At 41.0% G+C, this 21,805-nt stretch overlaps 1 protein-coding gene and 1 non-coding gene across 2 annotated transcripts in view; both read right to left on the minus strand.

Annotated features, from left to right (window-relative positions):
• LOC140150826 (cation-dependent mannose-6-phosphate receptor-like) overlaps positions 1 to 21,511 on the minus strand; it is a 49,474-nt gene extending 27,963 nt beyond the window's left edge. The window contains exons 1-3 of the mRNA XM_072172965.1: positions 21,212 to 21,511; positions 2,651 to 2,756; positions 1,848 to 1,960 (exon numbers count right to left, since the gene is read on the minus strand). Coding sequence (XP_072029066.1) covers positions 1,848 to 1,960; positions 2,651 to 2,756; positions 21,212 to 21,393 — 401 coding nt within the window. The 5' untranslated portion in view covers positions 21,394 to 21,511. The remainder of the gene's footprint in view (positions 1 to 1,847; positions 1,961 to 2,650; positions 2,757 to 21,211) is intronic.
• Positions 7,795 to 7,866, minus strand: Trnav-gac (transfer RNA valine (anticodon GAC)). The gene has a single exon. It is a non-coding gene; the product is annotated as a tRNA-Val (tRNA).
• Positions 21,512 to 21,805: the final 294 nt, after the last annotated feature.

The raw sequence follows: 21,805 nt of genomic DNA on the forward strand, positions 1-21,805 counted from the left end.
GATTCAGAAGAAAGCTGAGAACCTTCCGACAATGAAAGCAATTCTGAATGTGAGGAAGAGTAAGATGTTAGAGATGCTCCTAAAGAATTCAAAGGCTATTCATTGGCAGCTGTATAAAATGCAATAAAACAAAGAGTAATTACACCGGTAAGAACAGTACTGTGGATGCAAAAAGACCTTCGAATATTCATTGACGGCTTCTGGCATAAGCACCCGTGTATGCAAGCAAGCTTTAGTTAGTGCTTGGTGTCACTATTGCAAAAATTAACTATCTGTGAACTTATCAAGGAACAAGGTACTCCTAGCGAGGACAAGAGGGGAAAGCATGGTACTACAAGGTCAAATAAAATATCAAATGAGAGTCGTCAGCTTGTGTTGGATTTCATCAATAGCTTTCCAAAATACAGGAGTCACCCGCTGCCACAATCCCAATAGGCATTTTCTCTCATGCAGCTAAAACTTCATGACCTTTATGTTGATAAATGTGCACAGAGTTGACTTGAACCAATAACCTTACGGATGTTTCAAGAAATATTTGTCACAGAGCGCATTACCATTTTGGACCATCAAGCCTTGCAAACATGTGATCGGATGGAAATGTTGAAAAAAGCAAATCCAAATAACAACACTATTCATGCAGATCATGAACTTCATTTGCAAAAAGTTCAATCTGCCCAAGCTGCACTTGTTTTAACTCAGGGTCAGGGTGCCCGCGGGTCGAAAGTGGATCGGGTGCCCTGACAAAGGGTGTGCAATCTGTGCATGGTGCAGAGCAAATCAACTGTTGGTATTAAAAGCCATATATAGGCCTCTACCAATAACTTACAAATGGTATTGCAGATCAAATTTATTTTATGTTTCAATGAACTTATCGTATTATAATAAAGCAATATTCATTTTCTCCAATGTCTTTACTTGATTCGTCTATTGCTGCAGTGGCACACGGGGCAAGGATACAAAATGCCCCCGTCCCCTTTTTCCTAAAACATTTACATAGGCCTAGGCTCTGAATTAACAATTATTTCCGAATCAAACTTACAGTGGTGACTGCAATATTTCAATAATTTATCTCCGAAATATGCTGGAAGTATAAACGGTAAACATAATCATTAGGCCGAGTAAAAAAAAATACATGTTTCTCGTCTGCGCCCTCCTCATTTTTTAAAGATTTTTCAAATTTCTTTTTATTTCGTAAACTTTCAGTTATAACTTGTTGAAAAAGATGTTTCAGAAGTTGAAACCGTATTTTACGGCTTTGTAAATGCATAATACATGTACATCATTTATGAAGAGTTTTGTGATCACTAGAGGGGTCTACCTCTCAAAACAATAAAATAAAAAGGGCCTCCTCCTTTTCTCAGATATCAATCTGTATGTCGAATACCCGAAATATGGTGCCAAATACAGGTATTTAGCGTCGTTTTCCAATAAAAAATAGAAAATAAAAAGCCCCTCATTCTCCTAATTTTTAAAAACCCGGACGAGAAACATGTTTTTATTTTTACTTGGCCTTATGTCACTGCTTGAGTTTATTTCCCCAGTTGCTGGCCTGAAAAGTGCAATGCAGTTTGTCATTTTTTGTTTTTGAATACAACAAAAATGCAATATGCAATGCGGCTTTTAAACAAAACAAAGGGAAAAAAGCACATGGAAAAACACACACAAACAATTGGAATCCTTTTAACATTTTAAAATAAAACAAAAACAATTCCTAACTGTTCACCAAAATTATTCATGCATCAAAGTTCAAATTGAAATGTCAGCATTTTCATTTTTTTCAGGCGTGCTACTGGGGAAAAAACTTGTTTTGTTGGTTTTTGGCCTTACTGGGTCTATATTTGTCTTACCTTCCTTCTTCACCACCTGTATAGCTTATTAAATCACCAGTGCCACTAAATTCTGCTGTGCTTGGATTGCCAATATTATAATAATGGGAGAGATCCTTACTGCGTTGACAAGCCTAACAAGAAATACAAGATAAAACAAAATACAGTATGGAAGTTGTACATCTGAATAAAGACAGCAATATTTCTATAATTATATAAGAACTAGATTTCACGGTTCTCGGGTTGGGCGGTTCTCATGATAGGCCTATCTCTAATTACCCAACACCCGTTACCCATAATAATTGTCCTGACCTTCCAATCTACTACGATATACGACACGTCTCTCGATGATTAAGACAGAACTTGATCAATTAACTCTGTTTTGTAGCTGTGACGCTTACTCGGTAACCATAATCTGAACCTATCGTGATCGTTACAAGCCCTGTCCTGCTACCACATTGGAGGAGCCAAAAATACCCCGAAATTCTAGTAGTGTCTGGATGTAGGCCGTTTATTCAATCGGAAGAAATGTGAATGCAAACGGCTTATATAGGCCTTACCATAACTGATGGTTTTTATGTTTATCATGTCTTGAAAATAGGCCTATTGGTCCGATGAGATGCACCTGTTAGTCACACTGTAATGCTTTCCGATGCGCGATGCGGTACTCTGCGCACACCCAGTTGATACTCCGCGATAGCACACCGCGAGCATGCGATATCGCACCGTGCGTATGCTATATCGCACAGCACTAGCTAGCGCGGGGACGGACACTCTGTGATTAGTATTAAGATTACATGGTGCATACAAAAATTACTACTCACTGCTACTTTGCTACAAGTCCCTAAATCGCCACCATCAGAAAATCCTGTGCATGGGTTGTATGCATATGAATAATCACCACCACCTTCTGGTTCCTTGTAATCAAATCTGAAAAAGATTAAAAACAGAACAAACATAATAATAATAATAAATAAAATTTATAAACAAGAAACTTAGCGCCTTGATAAAATCAAACAGGTGGAACAACGTAGGTGTAGCTCCATTGAAAGACAGAGGATTTCTCCATTCCGACCCTAAAGTCAAAGCCAACATCCTCAATTAACAGACACTTTACTTCTGTATTTTCCACCGATGATGGGTCTCCTCTTCCTGACTTGTCTGAAGTCCACCACCCCGCCAAGGATGATACAACAGTTTACATTGCTTCACCGATGCAGGGTTTCCACTGCCGATCCGATGCCCGATGTTTTTTCTTTGTATCGGCCGATACGATCCAATGTTTTGCTGCACATATGTGATTGTACACTACGAATCAGTCGCAAAGTCGAACTTCTCAACTGCCTACTGCAGTAAGTTTGTTTGCTTGGATATTTTTTTTAATTACAGGGTGTCCCAAAAAAAGAGGCCCCTCGTTGCGCCCTGTTTTTTTCCTATTTCAGACAAGTTGATCAAGTATATGTTGGTATGTAAAGAAGCCTTTACCCGTTACCTTTTTTTGCACGAGACAAATTCAGAAAATATACAGGTTTATTTGTAGATTATTTGTGGATTATATATCCTAGGTTATTCATCATCCAGAATTGCCGCAAATTAAGTGTTTGGTTTTACTTGTTTATAAAATATATCCTGTGAGTCGGTACGATGGCCGTGAAATCTTTGTGGTGGCGCCCTTGTTGGCAGCACTGGATTTATTTTCGCTCCGCAAAAATTGACTGTAAATTCATCATTTTCTCGTTTCAAACTTACTTTGTGATATTTTGGACTTATTAACGACTGTAAGTTTTCGATCTGCATCTTATGGATTGTGTTATTTGGCTTAACGTATCGTTTTAAACAGTTTATATGACATTAATGTTTTTATCGTACTGACATCATACTGTGTATTGCTTGTAGCCTATAGTTGCCGAATTTGATTCCGTTTTGCCTACTTAGAAATTTTTTGTATGTGATGAGTCGCCTTTGCTACAGCAGAGATATGCTGATGAACGCACGACAAGGTGTGACAAACTCTTTTATCTGCCGCCCATTTATTTCATCGATATGGGAGCACTTGAAATACTTAAAGATCGCTAACGTGACAAAACGAGGTTATCGCGGTGGAAAGTTGCGTCAAAGATTTCCCATTAAGACTCATGTTTCTCAACGACGTTGTTTACAAACATCGACGAGAAAGGCCTGTTCGAGTAATCTAATTCACATTAAGACTGTGAAATCAGCTGATCATGTCAACAAACCCAAAGCGTTGTTGGGACTATGGAACGCTGCCTCTGTTAAGAAAAAGACACCGTCAATTTGTGACTTGATCATTAGCCAGAAATTACATCTTCTGTCGATTACAGAAACATGGCTCAAGGTGATTCGGCGTGATGGCTTTCCTATAGCTGATCTGAAGAATACTCTTCCTCAATTTGATTTGCACCACCTTCCTCGAGTAGGAAAGAGGGGTGGAGGAGTTTGCCTTTTGTCACATAAAGGGTTTGATGTAAAGTGTAGCGACCCTCGCGAAGTTTCGTTCTTTTGAATGTTTGGATGCAAATGTATCATCTGGACCTTCGCTTTCAGACTGCTAACGATTTACCGACCGCCACCATCCACAGAAAACAAATTGACTCCAGCGATCTTCTTCAGAGAGTTTTCAAGCCTTCTTGAACATATCATCATTCACCCTGGACATGTTCTCATGACTGGAGATTTTAACTTCCATGTGAATGATCCTACGGATCGACAAGCAGCAACATTTCTTGACTTGATTGATTCTTCTGGGTTTGAGCAACATGTCTTTAGTCCTAGTGGAACCCACAAATGTGGAAACACGCTGGACCTGGTAATCTCAAGGAAAGATGAAACTCTGGTTGAAAACGTGACTGTTTTGAATGGCATGCCATCCGACCATAAGGCTATCACGTGTAAAGTCAACATATCTCGCCCTCAGCATGCTAAGATCAAGATTCGCTCGCGAAAGTTACGCAACAGTGATGTCGCTCAGTTCTCGCGTGATATCAGTACTTCTTTACCACCAGCTGATGTTCACAAGAATCTTGCTCAATCAGTGGATCATTATGAGACAGTCTTACGACAGTTGCTTGACACATATGCCCCAATGAAAGAGCGCACTGTTATCCTTAGATCTAATGCGCCTTGGTACGACGATGATTTACGCCGGCGAAGCAGCTGAAACGCCGCTTGAAAGGAAAATGGTCAAGACTGGACTTGAGATTGACAAAGAATTGTATATGAATCAATGCAAAATCTACCGTCGCATGCTTGAAGGAGCCAAATGCAATCACCACCAAAACGAGATCGCAAATTGTAATGACCGTCAGCTGTTTAGTTTCGTGAATCGCATGTCAAATCCGTCTTCGCAAACGCATGCATTACCTGACTTTGCAACTGAGACAGACTTGGCAAATGACTTTGTCAAGTTCTTCTACAACAAGGTCCGCGATCTCCGAAATAAACTTGATAACATAGTGCCTCCGAAATCTCCGTTGATATCAATGACACGCAGTGATGTTACATTCTCTACGCTTAATCCGGTCACTGAGGATGACATTAGGACACTTATCAGCCAGTCAACGTGTGCCTCTTGTAGTCTTGATCCAATACCGACGAGCCTTCTGAAGAGTTGTTTGGATTCAGTGCTACCCCATATAACTCACATTGTGAACAGCTCTTTGTCTTCAGGTGTGATACCAGAGACGCTGAAGTCCGCGCAGGTCAAGCCGTTGTTGAAGAAACATGGCCTGGATCGTAACGATTTCAAGAACTACCGCCCGATATCAAATCTCAATTTTCTCTTCAAGACCATTGAGAAAGCTGCTGCGGGTCAACTGAAAGACTACCTTGATGCTCATGGTTTGCACGATCCCATGCAGTCCGCGTATCGCAAGTACCATAGTACGGAGACGGCATTAATTCGCATTCAAAACGATCTTCTGAAGGCTGTGGACAAACACCAGGAAGCCATTCTAGTGCTGATTGATTACTCTGCAGCATTCGACACCATCGACCATCAGATCATTCTCAAACGCCTGCGGGATCGCTATGGTATTGTCGACACACCATTGAAATGGTTTGAATCCTATCTTATGGGCCGCGTACAATCTGTTGATATTACACGCACTTTATCGGATCCTTGTGTGTTTGAGGATGGCGTTCCTCAAGGGTCAGTGTTTGGACCTACCATATTTACTATGTATTCTGCTCCAATCGGTGATATTATCAGTGCCCATGGTGTGGAGTATATGAAATTTGCTGATGACTCACAGCTCTATCTGATTCTAAAGCCTTCGGAGAGATCTGACGCTCTTTTACGGATGGAGAAGTGCATATCTGATGTACGTTCGTGGAGTATTGGTAATAAGCTCATGTTTAATGACTCAAGACTGAGGTGATTCATGTCTCTTCTAAGTTCATGCATTCACCTCCATTTCCGAAGGTGTCGATTGGTGAGTCTCTCATCGACGTCAATTGCTCCGCCAAAAAACCTGGGAGTTATTTTCAATCATACTATGGACATGAAGGATCATGTTAAAGCAGTTGTTCGGGCAGCTTCGTTTGCTATCTATAAGATCGGGCAGCTTGCTAAGTACCTGGATCGCGATTCCATCGAGCGACTGGTCCATGCGTTTGTTTCGTCGCGACTTGACTTGTGCAATAGCTTATTATACGGACTACCCGCAACTGAAATTGAGAAGCTGCAGAGAATTCAAAATGCAGCGGCTAGACTCATCACACGCACTAGAAAATACGACCATATCACCCCAATCCTCCACAATCTGCACTGGCTACCAGTTCGCCATCGTATCACTTATAAAATTGCACTCATGACTTTCAAGAGTCTCCATGGAATGTCACCTGGTTACATCAATGAACTCATTTCTCGCCATAATCCTTCTCGCACACTTCGCTCATCATCTGCACATTTCCTTAAGCGCCCGGACATTCACAAAACCGTCACATATGGCAACAGATCTTTCAGTGTAGCTGCACCTACCATCTGGAATGCTCTGCCGGCAGACATTCGCAGCATCTCTTCTCTGCAGAATTTTAAAACATGTTTAAAGACCCATCTTTTCAAACTGTCGTTTAATTATTGTACTTAATTTAAGATGATGTAACCTTATTTTTATGATATTTCTGTACAGCTGGTTTGTACTTTTAAATAATTTGTATGTTCTTGCTTTCATGTATTTTGCTCTGTAAAGCGCTTAGTGAATTTGTTTTTGTTGTCAGGCGCTCAAAAATATATTTTATTATTATTTATTATTATTATTATTATTAATTGCATTGTTGTATTGTGATGCGTGTTGGTGCTGTCAGGTGCCGTGACCATGGTGATGTGTGATGGCGTGCAGTGCACGATATACGCGTACAATATTAAAAACAATATTGTATTGCATCCGGGTATTTTGCAAAAACTATACAATATCTATTTTGTTGTATCGCTCAAAAGCCTGATAATCAAAATTCATAACCATCATGCAATTTGCTGTAAACCTTTGACGAGAGCGTATTTTTTAAAGCGTACATCACATATCTACATGTACTGCGTTGAAACACCCTTGTCTCTGATTTGGCTGCTGAGGCGACCTGAGTTGCCCAGTGGATATTTACATGTATGAATGAACTTTTAAGTCTTTGTTCCGTACGTGTTGTTAACATAATTATATCCAGTCTGGACACATCATACTTCATGTGTGATGTGTCCAGCTAATCACTTAACTTGTTTATACAGTCAATATGTTCGAGGACGGCTTGTCACTTTTAGCTTCCTGAGGACACTCTCGTACATAACTTACAAAACCACTAACTTCAACTTGCACTACTCACAAAATAAAACATATACATGTATACAGGGGAAAGAAGAATTACGCATCGCACACTAGCACAATTAAACATGAATTTACAAGTGGAAACATTACATGCATGGCAGATATACCAGAGTAAAAACTCCGGACATACCTGCCTGTGCGGGGACTCGAACCCCAGACCTCTCGCTTGTCGGGCGAGCGCTCTACCACTGAGCTACACAGACTGTCCCTGATAAACAGGACTCAAGTCTGGTACTTATGGATATGATCGAGCAGTCATGCGGGGTAACCAGTACAAACAACACATTACATACCAGTGTACGAGATCAATTAATGATGCTTACCCGCCGGCCTAATATTAATCATGCAAACAAGGGAAGAGGCCTACGCATCATACACTGGAACATGGAAACATTCAAACAGTACAAACTAGCGCACGAGATCAAATTAATGATGCTTAATCGTATTCTTTTAAATATATCAATATACAGGGGAAAGAAGAATTACGCATCGCACACTAAGCATCATTAATTGATCTCGTACACTACTGGTATGTAATTCAAATTCCATCACTCGTTTACCTTGTAGAACTGAGCGGTTCAGAAAGAGTCCAATTCCACACTTCATCAACTTACTTAATGCTTAAAGTTGATGTTTTGTTTCACCCATTGATGCAGTTTAACAATTTGATGCAATTTAATTTAATTATTTTGATGTGACAATTTTTATGGTATGGGTACATTGTATGACAGTGAATATGAGTGCATTGAGTGACTTGGTGTGTATGCATATTATTTAGGGTGACTGTGTTTGGAAGTACATGTAAGAGGTGCGCTCAAGAGTGAGGGGGGTGTGTTTGTGAGGATAAGTGTGGAAATAAGATTAGTTAAGGGGTTTGCTTTCATAATTATGTGCAATATAATTTTTGTGTTTCTTTTATGCTTTTTTGATGCTATTTGATTTGGTGTGTGGCGCGTATTATTTGTGGTCACTGTGTTTGGGAGTAAGAGGTGTGCTTAGGTGACAAGTGGGTGTGTGTGAGTGTGGTGTGATGGGGTGAGTGTGGAGATAAGCTTTTATAATTATGTGCAATATAATTCTGAATATTATATGTTTTTCTTATGTTTATTTCTTGTAATATGTATTTTAATAAGTTTTATGTGTAATAATAGTAAATAATTTTTTGATGTTTTAATATTGTAAAAAGTGACGCAATTTGGCAATTTGCCACGATGTTATTTTCAATAAATATGAAATGAAATGAAAAATGTAATGTGTTGTTTGTACTGTTTACCCCGCATGACTGCTCATATCCATAAGTACCAGACTTGAGTCCTGTTTATCAGGGACAGTCTGTGTAGCTCAGTGGTAGAGCGCTTCGCCCGACAAGCTTAGAGGTCTGGGGTTCGAGTCCCGCGACAGGCAGGTATGTCCAGAGTTTTTACTCTGGTATATCTGCCTATGCATGTAATGTTCCCACTTGTAAATTCATGTTTAATTGTTCTAGTGTGCGATGCGTAATTCTTCTTTCCCCTGTATATTGATATATTAAGAATACGATTAAGCATCATTAATTTGATCTCGTGTGCTAGTTTGTACTGTTTGAATGTTTCCATGTTCCAGTGCATGATGCGTAGGCCTCTTCCCTTGTTTGCATGTACTTAATTACTATATTACCGATCCTGCAGAATAACTTACATATATTGTCAATTTCATGGAATCCCGTTACTGAGAATCGCAAATTTCACAAAATGTTAGATGTGGTTCATAAATCACAGGTGTAAAGCTGACTTTATACCGCTCGTTTCGCTTTTGCACCGCGGCGTGACGTGTGCAAAATTTCAGACGGGCGCCATAACCTGTTTTGTGATTGGTTGCAAAAACCACAAATGTAAGCCCAAATTTAGCCAATCAATGAATGCGAATGCATAATACATTTGCGGGAATCATTTGATTCTTGCAAATCAACTTCTGTGTAAGTCCATAAATAAATTCATCAGGTTTGCAGAAATTCAGAATACAAGGTTCGTTTTTCAAAACCAAAAAATACTGTTTTTTCACTGACCTGACAGTTTCGAGTGTCTTGGGCGACACTATTCTTCAGAGTGATCTATGTCCACACACCTCCGGTAGGATTTCGCCTGTAGAGGGCGCACTACTCATGGAGATGATTGGGTCATAGATGTGACTTAGAAAATGGGCCCCCTCGTCTCTGTTCATGACTTGCGGGGATTTCTTCCTTATCCAGATAGATTCCATGATTCTTCTTGATCTCGAGTCACCTTCCTTACTAAGGATTTTGGACCCTTGCCAATTGATGACGTGATTTTGTTGTACAGAGTGATCAGCTATGGCAGATTTGCTGAGCTCACTTTCCGACTGTTTTCTGGTCTGACGGGTGTAGTTCTTTTTCAAACCCGTTACTTTATCCGTTTCTTTCATGTGTTCACTTAATCTTGTGGAAAAACGTCGCCCCGTTTCCCCCACATATGACTGATCACAATTTGAACAAGGGATCTCATATACACAGTCTGTTGTAGAGTCTGGATCCCTCTTGTCCTTGGGGTGGACGAGCATTTTTCTCAATGTTGAGTTGGGTCTCATTGCTGTAGTGATTCCATGTTTTTGGAAAATCCTATTGGCCTTCTCCGATAATCCGCTGACATAAGGTATAACTACGGTACCAGTCCTTTGGATTTCTCGCTATTTTCACTTTTCTTAGATGTTTTCATAGTCTTTTTATTTGCAATCTGTTGTTTCACCTTCTTGAAAGACCAATTTGGATAGCCACAGAGACTAAGTGCTTTTTTGATCTTTTCCTCTTCTTGTTGTTTGTCATCCTCGTCCGAAACTAAATTATTCATTATGTCCATTAAAGTTCGGACAACACCCAGCTTGTGGTGAACTGGGTGATGAGACTCAAAATTCAGATATTGGTCTGTGTGCGAAGCTTTGCGGTCAATGAGCAATTTCACTGAGCCGTCTGACTTTCTGACTATGAGTGTGTCGAGGAATGGTATTTTGCCGTCACATTCTTTTTCGTAAGTGAATTTTATACTATCCGTGGGGTCTGTGCTGTTGAGGTGATCCGTGAGGTTGTCAACTTGATCAGATTTTACAATCTCCAAAACATCATCCACATACCTTTTCCACATGCGCGTTTTTCACTCAAGAGGGGCGAATGCGATAGCTTTTTCTTCCAAAAACTCCATGTATAAGTTGGCCACCACCGGTGAAACAGGGCTGCCCATGGCCGCGCCAAATCTTTGTTTGAAAATTTTGCCCCTGAACAGAAAGTATGGGTTGTGAGGACAAAACGCAATAGTTCAATGACATCGTCCACTGAAAGCAAGGTGCGGTCTTTCAACGTAGTGTCTTGCTGAAGTCTGTTCTTTATTACCTCTAGCGACTCAGTGATAGGCGTGTTGGTAAACAATGAAACCACGTCAAAGGTGAGTTGAATATCTCACCTTCCTCAATGAAAACTTCTGCCATGTCCTCAGCGAGATTTTTTGAATTTAACACATGATGTTCAGTTGTGCCGACTAACGGTGCAAGTATGTCAGCCAAGGCTCGGGAAGTTATGCAACTTCTATAGGTTTCTTCATCAAAGATGCTTGCGATGACCATTTTTTTGCGGACACTTTGATAACACTGTAACCAATGTCATAGGGTAGAAACAATATACCATACATTTTGTTATAGGCCTAAAATTATGTGCACAAAAATGTGCTTCCTGCTTCCGTACATTTCGAAAATCTTGGGATGTAAAAAATATACATGTACGCATACAGTCCAACTTCTCTTATCCGGCCATGGTGGGACCAAGCACTGTCCGGATAAGTGAAAAATCCGGATAAGTGAATTACATGTAATTCTGCATTGACTGGCCCAAGTATTGAAATTGTGACAACAAATATTGTTTTAACATGGGGTAATAACACTAAAAGATGGCTTTCGAGCGCTTTATGCTACACAGATATGTCATGCTAAGCATTCAGAGTGCTCATGAAATTAAGGTGTTAAATCATCAAAAACATGTTTTCCTGTGAAGATTTCACAGCCGGATAACAGAGAGATCCATATAAATGAGGTCCGGATAAGAGAGGTTGGACTGTATTGTTAACATCATGTAGTGTGGCTCACGCATGCGATACGTAATATTGCAGCATGGTAAAGCGAGTCTCTCTCGCAAGTCTTACGCATGCACGGTGGTGTTCTTGAAATCATCTAGAAACACCTAATTCGCTGGTATCGTTTCAGATGGTCTTGGTACGAGTGAACATCACATGAGTCCGCGCTCGTCAGAGCAGAGACCAATCTATACATTACATACATAGGCCCTACATACAATTAGGCTTTTGTAGCCCGCCATTTCATGAAGACCACAGCGGGTGTGATGATACATAATAAAATAATACACTACAGAGCAAAGAATGAACAAAGACAAGTCAATATGGGAACATGGATGTTTTCAAATTCTTCTTAATATATAATGTATGAGGAGATGTTGCAGAACGAAATCGAAGGGCTGCTGGAAGTTGGTTCCATAGCTTTGGAGCAGCGAAGTAAAAAGATCTGTCAGCAGCGGATTGAAGTTTCCTGGAGTGAATGGTATGTTCAACTAACTGGGTAGTATCTGCAGATGAGCGCAGTCCAGTGCGGGAAGGTGTGTAATTAAAGGCTTACAGTAATGTACGATTTCCTTCAATTTGTCATTATATACTCAAAATGATGAAATAATACTAGTAAATAATGATCAGGAATGGTTTCTGTCCATTTTGAGCTGAAATAACGAGGTAACATGAAAGAAACACTGCTTGTTATTTTGGCCGCTTAACACGCAGTTCTATGATGGACATAAAGTCATAATTTCTTGAATTATGACGTTATGTCGAACCTTGCTCTGTTTACCTACAAACACAATAAATTTGGCTGATTCCATTTAGGTGCAAGTTGTGACATGTGTAAACATTACAAATATGCAAAAAAATCAGGTTTGAAAAAAAATTAACCAAATTCATATTATAAGATTGTACATTATGACTTTAAGTAAGTTGGAAGCCAGATGGAGGAGCAATGTTATTCACACACTTAAAAACAAGGTGCAATATCTTAAAAATAATACGTTCATGAATCGGAAACCAATGTAACTGTTCCATATATGGTGTGGCTACATGGATCGAATCCATGGGTTCCTACAGTCTGAGGGCCGATCTGAGGGCTGATGACACACATTCGATGGGTGTATGGTGTGGCATGGTCTTGCTTGCCAGCGCGATGAATATTAAAGTTTGACAGCCCAATTTTGGGCTAACTTTTAGAATACCCTACCATTTTTTACATTCACAGTGTATGTGTATGGGTCGTTCATAAAAGACCCCCATTGAAGATCTACAGTGGTAGGGTATTCTAAAAGAAATCCCAATATGGCAATATCTGTTTTGTTGGATCCTAACAGAAGATAGTATAGGTATGCTAGGTGAATTCAAATTTGCCATCAAACTGCATCATTTTATATATCAAATTAAAGCCCTTGAGTAAACAAAGCCAAAACTGAAAACCTTTTTTTTCATAGCACTTTCCGTAGCAAAGTTACATCTTGTCAAAGACTGACTTTCATCAAAAAGATTCAGCTAGCAAAATTCCCCAAAACGGCATTTCGGGGGTGTTTCTAGATCTTAGTCTCATGGCGATTGAAGTAATATACAGACACGGTTATGATATATAATAATGATATTTATTATCACTGCCCTGGTATGATGTTCATCATGATTGGTCTTAAGTTTTGGCTGCCCAGATTAGGGCGCTTCACACCTAGAGTTCTGTGTACGCTTACGCCAGGGGATAATAGTTCCTGGATGATATCACAACATCCCCTTTCTTTGGATTAGCACACTGGGGAATAAATAAATTAAAATCATCAGATGTGAAATATGTTGAAAAACATTCTAATGGCAGTTGTATTAAATGTGATTAAATTGTGGTTACTAATATTAATTGGGATCAAAAGTTTAAAATTTGTTGTATGAAATGCAGTGTATATTTGCGATTTAACTTTACCAATAAATTTTGATTTTGCTTAACTTGATTGTCATGTCTGCGTTGTGTATTTGCATCTTGGTAAATTGTGAATCATTTATGCACAACACTTTAGTAACAAATTCTAACATATAACAAGTAACGATTACAACGACTTGTTAGAACAGACACGCATAACGTAAACAACAGTGCTGCTGTTTCTGCATTCAAACAACCGATACGCTTGCAGCATACCGTGCAGATGAGGACACATACCACTCACATTTCTTCTCTGAGTCGCTTTTGGTTTACGGCTTATGCGCCCAGATCTGGTTCGAATTTGTTGATCTGGCGGCTTAGGATCTGCTTTCTCCTGCTGTGGTTGGGCGTCCTTGTTTGTACTATGCGCAAGTAGGTCTGGTGCGAAATGCACGTGCTTGGGGATGCTTGTGTCTTTAGGTGCGTTCTTGCTACTCTCCTTGACAGCACTTGGCACTTCGCGAATCTGCGACCTGTTTCTGCGTGATCGTTGCCCCTCCTGGTGTTTCCACCTCATATGATCGTGGTTCCTTGCAGAGTCTAGTGATTTCTGCTGGGTTCCACTTGCCTTGCTGGTCTTGCAACCTTACTTCTTGTCCAACGTGAAGTGGCGGAAGCTCCGGACCAGCACTCCTGTCATGATCCTCTTTCATCTTCTCCTTTCTCTGGTGAAGTTTCTCTGCAATGTCTTGTGCTTGTTGCAGGTTTCTAGGGTTCTGGTAGCTCGGTAGTGTTGTCCTGATTTGTCTTCCCATCAATATCTCCGCTGGAGATGGGAGATTGGAATTGATGGGTGTTGCTCTCAAGTTCAGCATGGCTACTTGTAGATCTTGTTTGGTAGCTTTGCATTTTTTGATCAATGCTTTCACTGTTCTAACAGTGCGCTCAGCTAGTCCGTTCGACCGGGATACCTGGGTGAAGAAGTTGTATGCTTGATCGCCCATTTCTCGCATTACATGGCTTGGAACGGTTGTCCTGTGTACTGGGGTCCGTTGTCAGACATGATCTCTGCTGGTGCTCCCAGTAGGCTGAATGTAGCTGCTGCTGCCCGTGACACCGCCTCACTCACTACGGGTGTTGGTTAGTTTGTGTAGCACGGGAAACTTGGAGTGGTAGTCTGTGATGAGAAGGTAATCTTCGTCATCCAGAGTGAACAGATCAGATGCTAGTTTGGTCCATGGGGTTGTTGGTATCTCGTGAGGTTCCAGTGGTTCTTTGCGCTGGCTTGGTTGGTTTTCCTGACATAACGCACAGTTTTTCACGAGGTTTTCTATATCCTGGTTGATTCCAGGCCAGTATACCGACTCTCTAGCCAGTCTTCTGGTCTTCTCTATCCCCATGTGACCTTCATGGAGTTGTGTAAGAATGTCCTGGCGTATTGGCTCGGGTATCACCACTTGGCATCCTTTGAATATTACTCCATTAGACACACCTAGTTCGGTCCCGACATCCCCAATATGGTCGGATGTCTTTTGAAGTTCCTTGATGGTGTCTGGCCACCCATTGTTGATCACTTGTCCTAGTGTTCTAAGGACTGGGCTCCGTGCAGTTTCTTGCTGCATGGCTTCTTGTTTGTTGCGACCGAAGTTGATCAGATCGACTTTGTATACATCTTCCACATCGTCACAGTCTACTCCTTCGACTTGGATGTCTAGTGGGATCTCAGCTGATTTATTCGGGTTTGGCAGGCGACTTAGTGTGTCTGACAGTACCATTTTGCTCCCTGGCTTGTACACCACCTCGAAATTGTATCCCTGGACCTTGACTAGCAGACGCCAGTCGGGTGGTGTGCACTTGCCAGGGTTTTTACATATCATTTCGAGTGGTTTGTGGTCGGTTTCCACTATGAAGTTGTTCGCAAACAAGAATGTATGAAATCTGGTGATTCCGAACACAAGTCCGAGTGTTTCTCGCTTCGATGTTTGAATAGCTGGATTGGCATTCAGTTAGGCTTTTCAAGCAAACGCAACAGGTTTGTTGTCTTGTAGCAAGCATGCGCCTAGTCCTTTCTGTGATGCATCTACTTCCAGAGTGGTAGGTTTCTCAGTGTCGTAGTATCGTAGATACGCTTTCTGCTGACATGAGGCTCTTTAGTTCTTCATAGACTGATTGGTGGTCTTCCTGCCACAGGAAAGGTATGTCCTTTTTCAGCAAGTCTCTTAGCGGGTTAGCTTTAGCTGCTAAATGTGGTATATATGCGGCTAGATAGGTGATTACACCTAAAAATCGCTGAAGATCTTCCTTATCTTGAGGTGTTGGCATAGCTTTCAGATCTTCGACCTTCTTCGGGTCCGGTTTGATACCGTCGGCCGTGTACACTGATCCGAAGAAACTGATCTGGCTCTTGCGTATGGTGCATTTCACACTGTTAAAAACTAGACCTTCTTTCTTGGCCACCTCCATTAGCTGGACTAGGTTGTTATCGTGTTCTTCTAGGGTTTCCCCAAAGACTACGATATCATCAGCTATGCACACACATCCGGGAACCTGCTCCACGATCCTGTCCATCTCCATCTGGAAGATGTCCTGGCTTATGGACAAGCCAAATGGGAGTCTGCGAAACAGTAGCGTCCAAATGGTGTGCGGAAAGTGGTGAGGTCTTGCGAATCCTCCGTAAGGTGGATAGACCAATAACCGACCTTAGCGTCTAGCTTAGAAAAGTGTTTAGCTTTTATGAGCTGTGGATTGATTTCTTCTAAGGTGGGCATTTTGTGTGGACACCTTTTGAGGCTATTATTGAGGCGCTTAGGATCCAAACACACCCGCAATGTCCCATCCTTTTTGACGCTGGTGGTGATGCTGCTGCACCAGTCAGTGTGGTAGTTCACCTTCCTTATTATGCCTTGCTGTTCCATCTTGTCTATTTCGTCCTTTAGTTTACCTTTCAGGTGGACTGGATACTTCCGAGGCGTCAACCGACGGCAGGCGTCTTCAATAAGATGGATCTTGGCTTTGCGTTTGAAGTTGCCAATTTTGTCAAACTGGGCAGGGTATTCAGTCTTCAAGTCTGCCACGGTGTTGATGTTGATGGTATTGATGCTGTTTGCATCAACTGCAGGGCTATTTGCCGGCATGGCATTGATGGTCACCAGATTCGCTTTTCACGCACAGGGGAGTCCTGCCACTGCCGGCCCCTTCACGTCAACTACATAGAACTTCTGTGTGATCCACTGGGGTCTACACCCTGCATACCAAATGTATGCTTCCAAAACATTTGATCTTTGTGCCGTTATAGGCCGTGAGCCGTGCTCTTGTCTTTTTTACAACGTTCTTCCATTGATGCTTATACATCTGCTTAGCCGTCCGCAGAGGTAGTGTGTTACCCTCTGCGCCCGTGTCGAGTTTCAGCTTAAGCTGGTGTTGACCCGCTTTCCTCGGGCAGGTTATATCTATGGTGGCGTATGCTTCCGTGTCGCCGCGTCTTCTAGACACAGGTTGGAAACTTTGACGCTGTAGAATGTGTGATGTTCTAGATCGTCATCCAATTACGCCTGATATTTCGCTTCACGGCAGTGTTTGTCTTGGACCCGTAGTCTTGTCGGCTTCTCCGGGTTGCTGTCTTCCTAACCTTCTGTTACCAGGGCCTGGGGATTTGCTTCTGGGTCTGGACCTCGGTTTCTTGGGACCCGAGCTGCTGGGGCGGGGGCGGTTGCCCCGCGAGTTCCTACACTTCTTCGCCCAGTGCCCCTTCGAGCCACAAGACTTACATGTGTCCGTGTATGCAGGGCACTTCCTGGGTGGATGTGTGAGTCCACAGTTCCTGCACTCTATCTGGCGTTGGTTTACACCCGCGATCTTTGTTTCATCCCTGTTGTAACTCCGTATCCTCTGGCCGCCGCCTGAAAGGCTTTATATTTGCGGCCCTCTTGTAGTAGTTTGGCCAGCGTAAACCCTTTAGGTTCCTCTAAGAGGTCTTTCCGGAATAGTTGGATGGGGGTTGATGCAATGACTAACTCTCACGATGCGTTCGCCATCTCATCTGTCGTGAACTCACAGTAAGTTGCTTTGTTTCGCATCGATTTATGAAATCGTCAAGCTTTTCTTGGGGTCGCTGTTTAAACTGCATCAATTCGAGTCTGTGTATTCTAAAGTTGACGTTGACATTTAGCTGGGCATCAAAGATCTTCCAGAGTTTTTCTGGGTCCTTTTGGTCCTCATCGCTGAGGCCAGACGTGTTTATTTTTTTCAATCCTATGTTTCCCACAGCGATTTTGATCTTCACTGCTTGTTTTTCTTTGTCCGTCACTTCTTTGTCCAACATAGTTAGTTCGAGTCTTTGTTTAAATAATTTAAACTCCTCGCTTCGTCTGGTACATCCCAGTTCATTACTGGATATTTGGATGTCATGTTGGATGGTATTTATCTCAAATACACGGCTGCGCAAGGTATGGTTTACCTGAATACAGGAACAGCAACGGTATTTAGGGGTAGGTTAAAGAGAAAACAAGACTTGAGAAATGGTTAGTACAAACAACGGGTTACAAGATATTGGTACCAAGGTGTTTGTGCATAACTAAAACACTCAATATTGAAAGCATAACAAAATTAACTGTGTAAAATATTGAGAAATCTGGTTCCAAACAAAGAAAATAATCACTGTTTTTTATTATAAACACACAAAGGTTTAACTTTAAAAATCTTTTCAACAAAGGTTTTTTCTTTGTTAAAAGTTGTTTCAGTAAAAAGTCTCAAGGAGCACAGTTGATCTAGTTCTTGAATATGCTCAATGTTTCTCTTGGTATCGCTTTATTTATCTGAGTAAACAGCTGACAGTCCGTTGGTAATGTTTATAAAGTCTCGCTATAAATAGATTGATTTCTCAGAATCCTAGTAGGTAACCATGGCAACATCTGTTAAGGCCTTGGAACTGGTAATCCACACAGCATGCAGTCCGTTTCTATGTGTAAAAGTTATCAATGCATGTTCCTCCGGCTGTGCGTAGTGATCCTCTGTGATTAGGCTAAGACGTGGCGCATCAGCTCTGGGCTGGGGTCTCCTCATTCCAGGCTCACTGCACTCGGCGGGAAAATTGGGGTTCGTCAGCACTTTGTCGGTGAAAAGTTTTCATGACAATTTATAGCAAAGTAGCTCAAATTCACACAGAAGATTCAAAGTTCTATTTGCTACGGGCTTAGTTGCAGTTCTTTAGTTCTATAAAACTTACTCGTTAACTCGTCCGAGTTTGATGTTTGACCAGGGCAGGGCACACAAAAAATAAGACACGATGTACTATGATATGGTTGAAACTTTCTAAATCAACCTGAAGGTGACAATCGGGGCACAGATTTGGGCGGCGATATAAAGTTCCTTTATAATCCGTTATAGTCAAGCGGTAACAAAATTTGCACCGGTATATTTCCATAAAGACGGTACCGAAGGATGTGAGTGTTCGCTTTAAATAGTGTGCCGTCGTTACGTGTTTAAAACATGTTGCAGTTCAACTCTTGGTTCAACGAGTGACTCGCTCGATAGCAGAATTCGTGGCCTGCGGCGATATTCCCTGTGGCGAGGGATGGTCTGTTGAACTTGACCATGGTGATGTGGCGATGAGTCAGGAAATTGTCCAGATTTAGACGAAATCCTCCGTTGATTTGGATCAGAGTTCCTCTGTCAAATCCATGGAATTAATCCCACATGCTGCCACCATGAAGTAATATACAGACACGGTTATGATATATAATAATGATATTTATTATCACTGCCCTGGTATGATGTTCATCATGATTGGTCTTAAGTTTTGGCTGCCCAGATTAGGGCGCTTCACACCTAGAGTTCTGTGTACGCTTACGCGTAGGATAATAGTTCCTGGATGATATCACAACAGCGATAGCAGCTTTTTTTAATGGAACTGCTATCAAAATCCCTCTAAAATTCCATGTGCGGGTGACTTATCACCATAAAAAATCATATATTTGGGTCAAGTGAAGTATAGAAAACATATTTATGTAGGTTTCTTTCTTCGGGCACAAGTTTTAATTTCTATGTAAAAATGCATTGACATTGTCGGCGAATTTGGCTGACCAGCAAATGTGTTAACTAAGGTTTGCCTGGGTTACCTAGATAGTACGAGGAACCCATACCATAGTAGCTCTGCATATTGCGGTATGGGATGAAGTGTATACAAAAAGCTAGTGCAACGTTGCACTAAAAAATACAAGGCTCCTGTAGCTTTAAATTAATAAATAGTTGCATGTTTGTCATAATATTAATAACACAGCTTCTTGTACTTCTTGTCTAAACTCATCTTGATCTTGATCTTGATGTGGTTTCTGCACAAAACGCCCCGGAAGCGGCTGTTGACGTGCAGGTTCCGCACCATGCATTGCTAATTTCTGGTGCTGGTGGCGTCTTGCAGCTTGGTTTTGAAGCTCTGCACAGTAGCTGCTGTCTTAGGCTGTGTAAAATTAATATTTTGGTTCTCGTCCCTCCTCCTCCTCAATTTCTGGGATTTGTCAGATTTTTTTTTTTTTTTTTAGATTTTTCAATTTTTTAGACTTTGGAATGATTTATGAAATCTTCATACATATAAATAAGTTTATTAGAGAACAAGCATCACTTCCAAGTCTTTTTGTGGTACTCTAGGGGGTTATCCTCAGAATCTCACATTTGAAAAAAAAAAAAAAAAAGGCCTCATCGTTCCTCGAGCACTGTTGGAGAAGACCGAAAACTACTGACAATGCTAATTTAACATTGAAAAAAAAAAAAAAAAAAAAAAAAAACCCTCCCTCCCTCATCAATTCATGAAAATCCTCTGGACGAGAACCAAAACATTAATTTTATACGGCCTTAACGTCCGGGGGGAGCGCGTTCCATTGGGGGATGGTGCATGGGTAAAGTGATTTCCTGTAGCAGTCTTTATTTGATTGGGGAATATTGTAGTTGAGATTATGAGATGAACGGGTGCGTATGTTGCCAGAAGGGAATTTGTTGACCTGGAGATGACTAATATTACTTGGGATGAGTCCGTGTGTTTCCTTAAAAATGGTAATCAGTTTATCATGAGTCCTCATGGGTTTCTAGGGTGTCCCACCCAAGTTCTTGAAGCATTGTAGTAACACTGCTCATGCGTCCGTAGTCACTTTTCACGAACCTTGCGTGCACGCCTTTGAACTTTTTCCAGGTTATCTTTTAATGTCTTATGGTAGGGGTCCCAGATTTGACTGGCATATTCCAACTTGGGTCTAACAAGAGTTTTATTTTTGAGTTTTTTCTTATGCTTGTAATTGTAATTAATACCCCATTAATTATCCAGAATAAATAAAAATTCATTAACACATGATCCACATCGGCGCACCAAAACTGTCATACCGATAAATGATGTGTCTGTTTTGCCCGTTATTTAAGTTTGTGTTGCGAACTATAAACAGATCGAGAGCATTGCCGTTAGCGAGAAAGTACCAGAGATCAAACACATGAACAATGTGATGACAATCTATCATGTTTTCCAATAAAATAATGTTCTTCAATCATAACACACATTTGAATGTATACAGTTTTACTTATACATACCCTGGCTTATTTGTACCAGCTAACGGAGTCAAATCTATTTTCGTTCCATCAGGAAACGCACAAACACATGTACTACCGGTTAGCATTGTGCATGTGTCTTGGCCGACTACTGCACCGATGAACAAAAATAACACATGCAATGTCAAGCAAATACGACCTGAAACGCTCACAAAAATCTCCATTTTTGTAAGTAAAATATTCGACCAATTCAGTAACTGAAAGACTTTGTGTTGAATAAGTTTGTTGTCTTGTATCTCGTGACTTTCTCTTTCCCTGTAAATGTTGACACTTTCACCTAGCACTTCCGGTTCTGTGTCAGGTTGCGGTCTGTAAATAACAGTGATGCAGACTGTCAATACCATGATACAACAATTTTCAATTTCAAAAATGGAGAAATTTAGATTGGAGTTTTAATATTATTAAATCATGAAGATAAACACCGTTACAAATAAAATCAATTTAATCAAAGGTAAGTATATACGCGTATGAGCGATAAATATTTTGTTGTTTTTCATGATTCATGGTTTTAGGAGCCCAGCAAACATTGGCAAAGGCTCAACAAAGCAAGCCATAGCCTATCAGCAGTACTGGTGC

The sequence above is a fragment of the Amphiura filiformis genome, chromosome 4, assembly GCF_039555335.1.
Source record: "Amphiura filiformis chromosome 4, Afil_fr2py, whole genome shotgun sequence".
In the NCBI taxonomy this organism is placed as follows: domain Eukaryota; kingdom Metazoa; phylum Echinodermata; class Ophiuroidea; order Amphilepidida; family Amphiuridae; genus Amphiura; species Amphiura filiformis.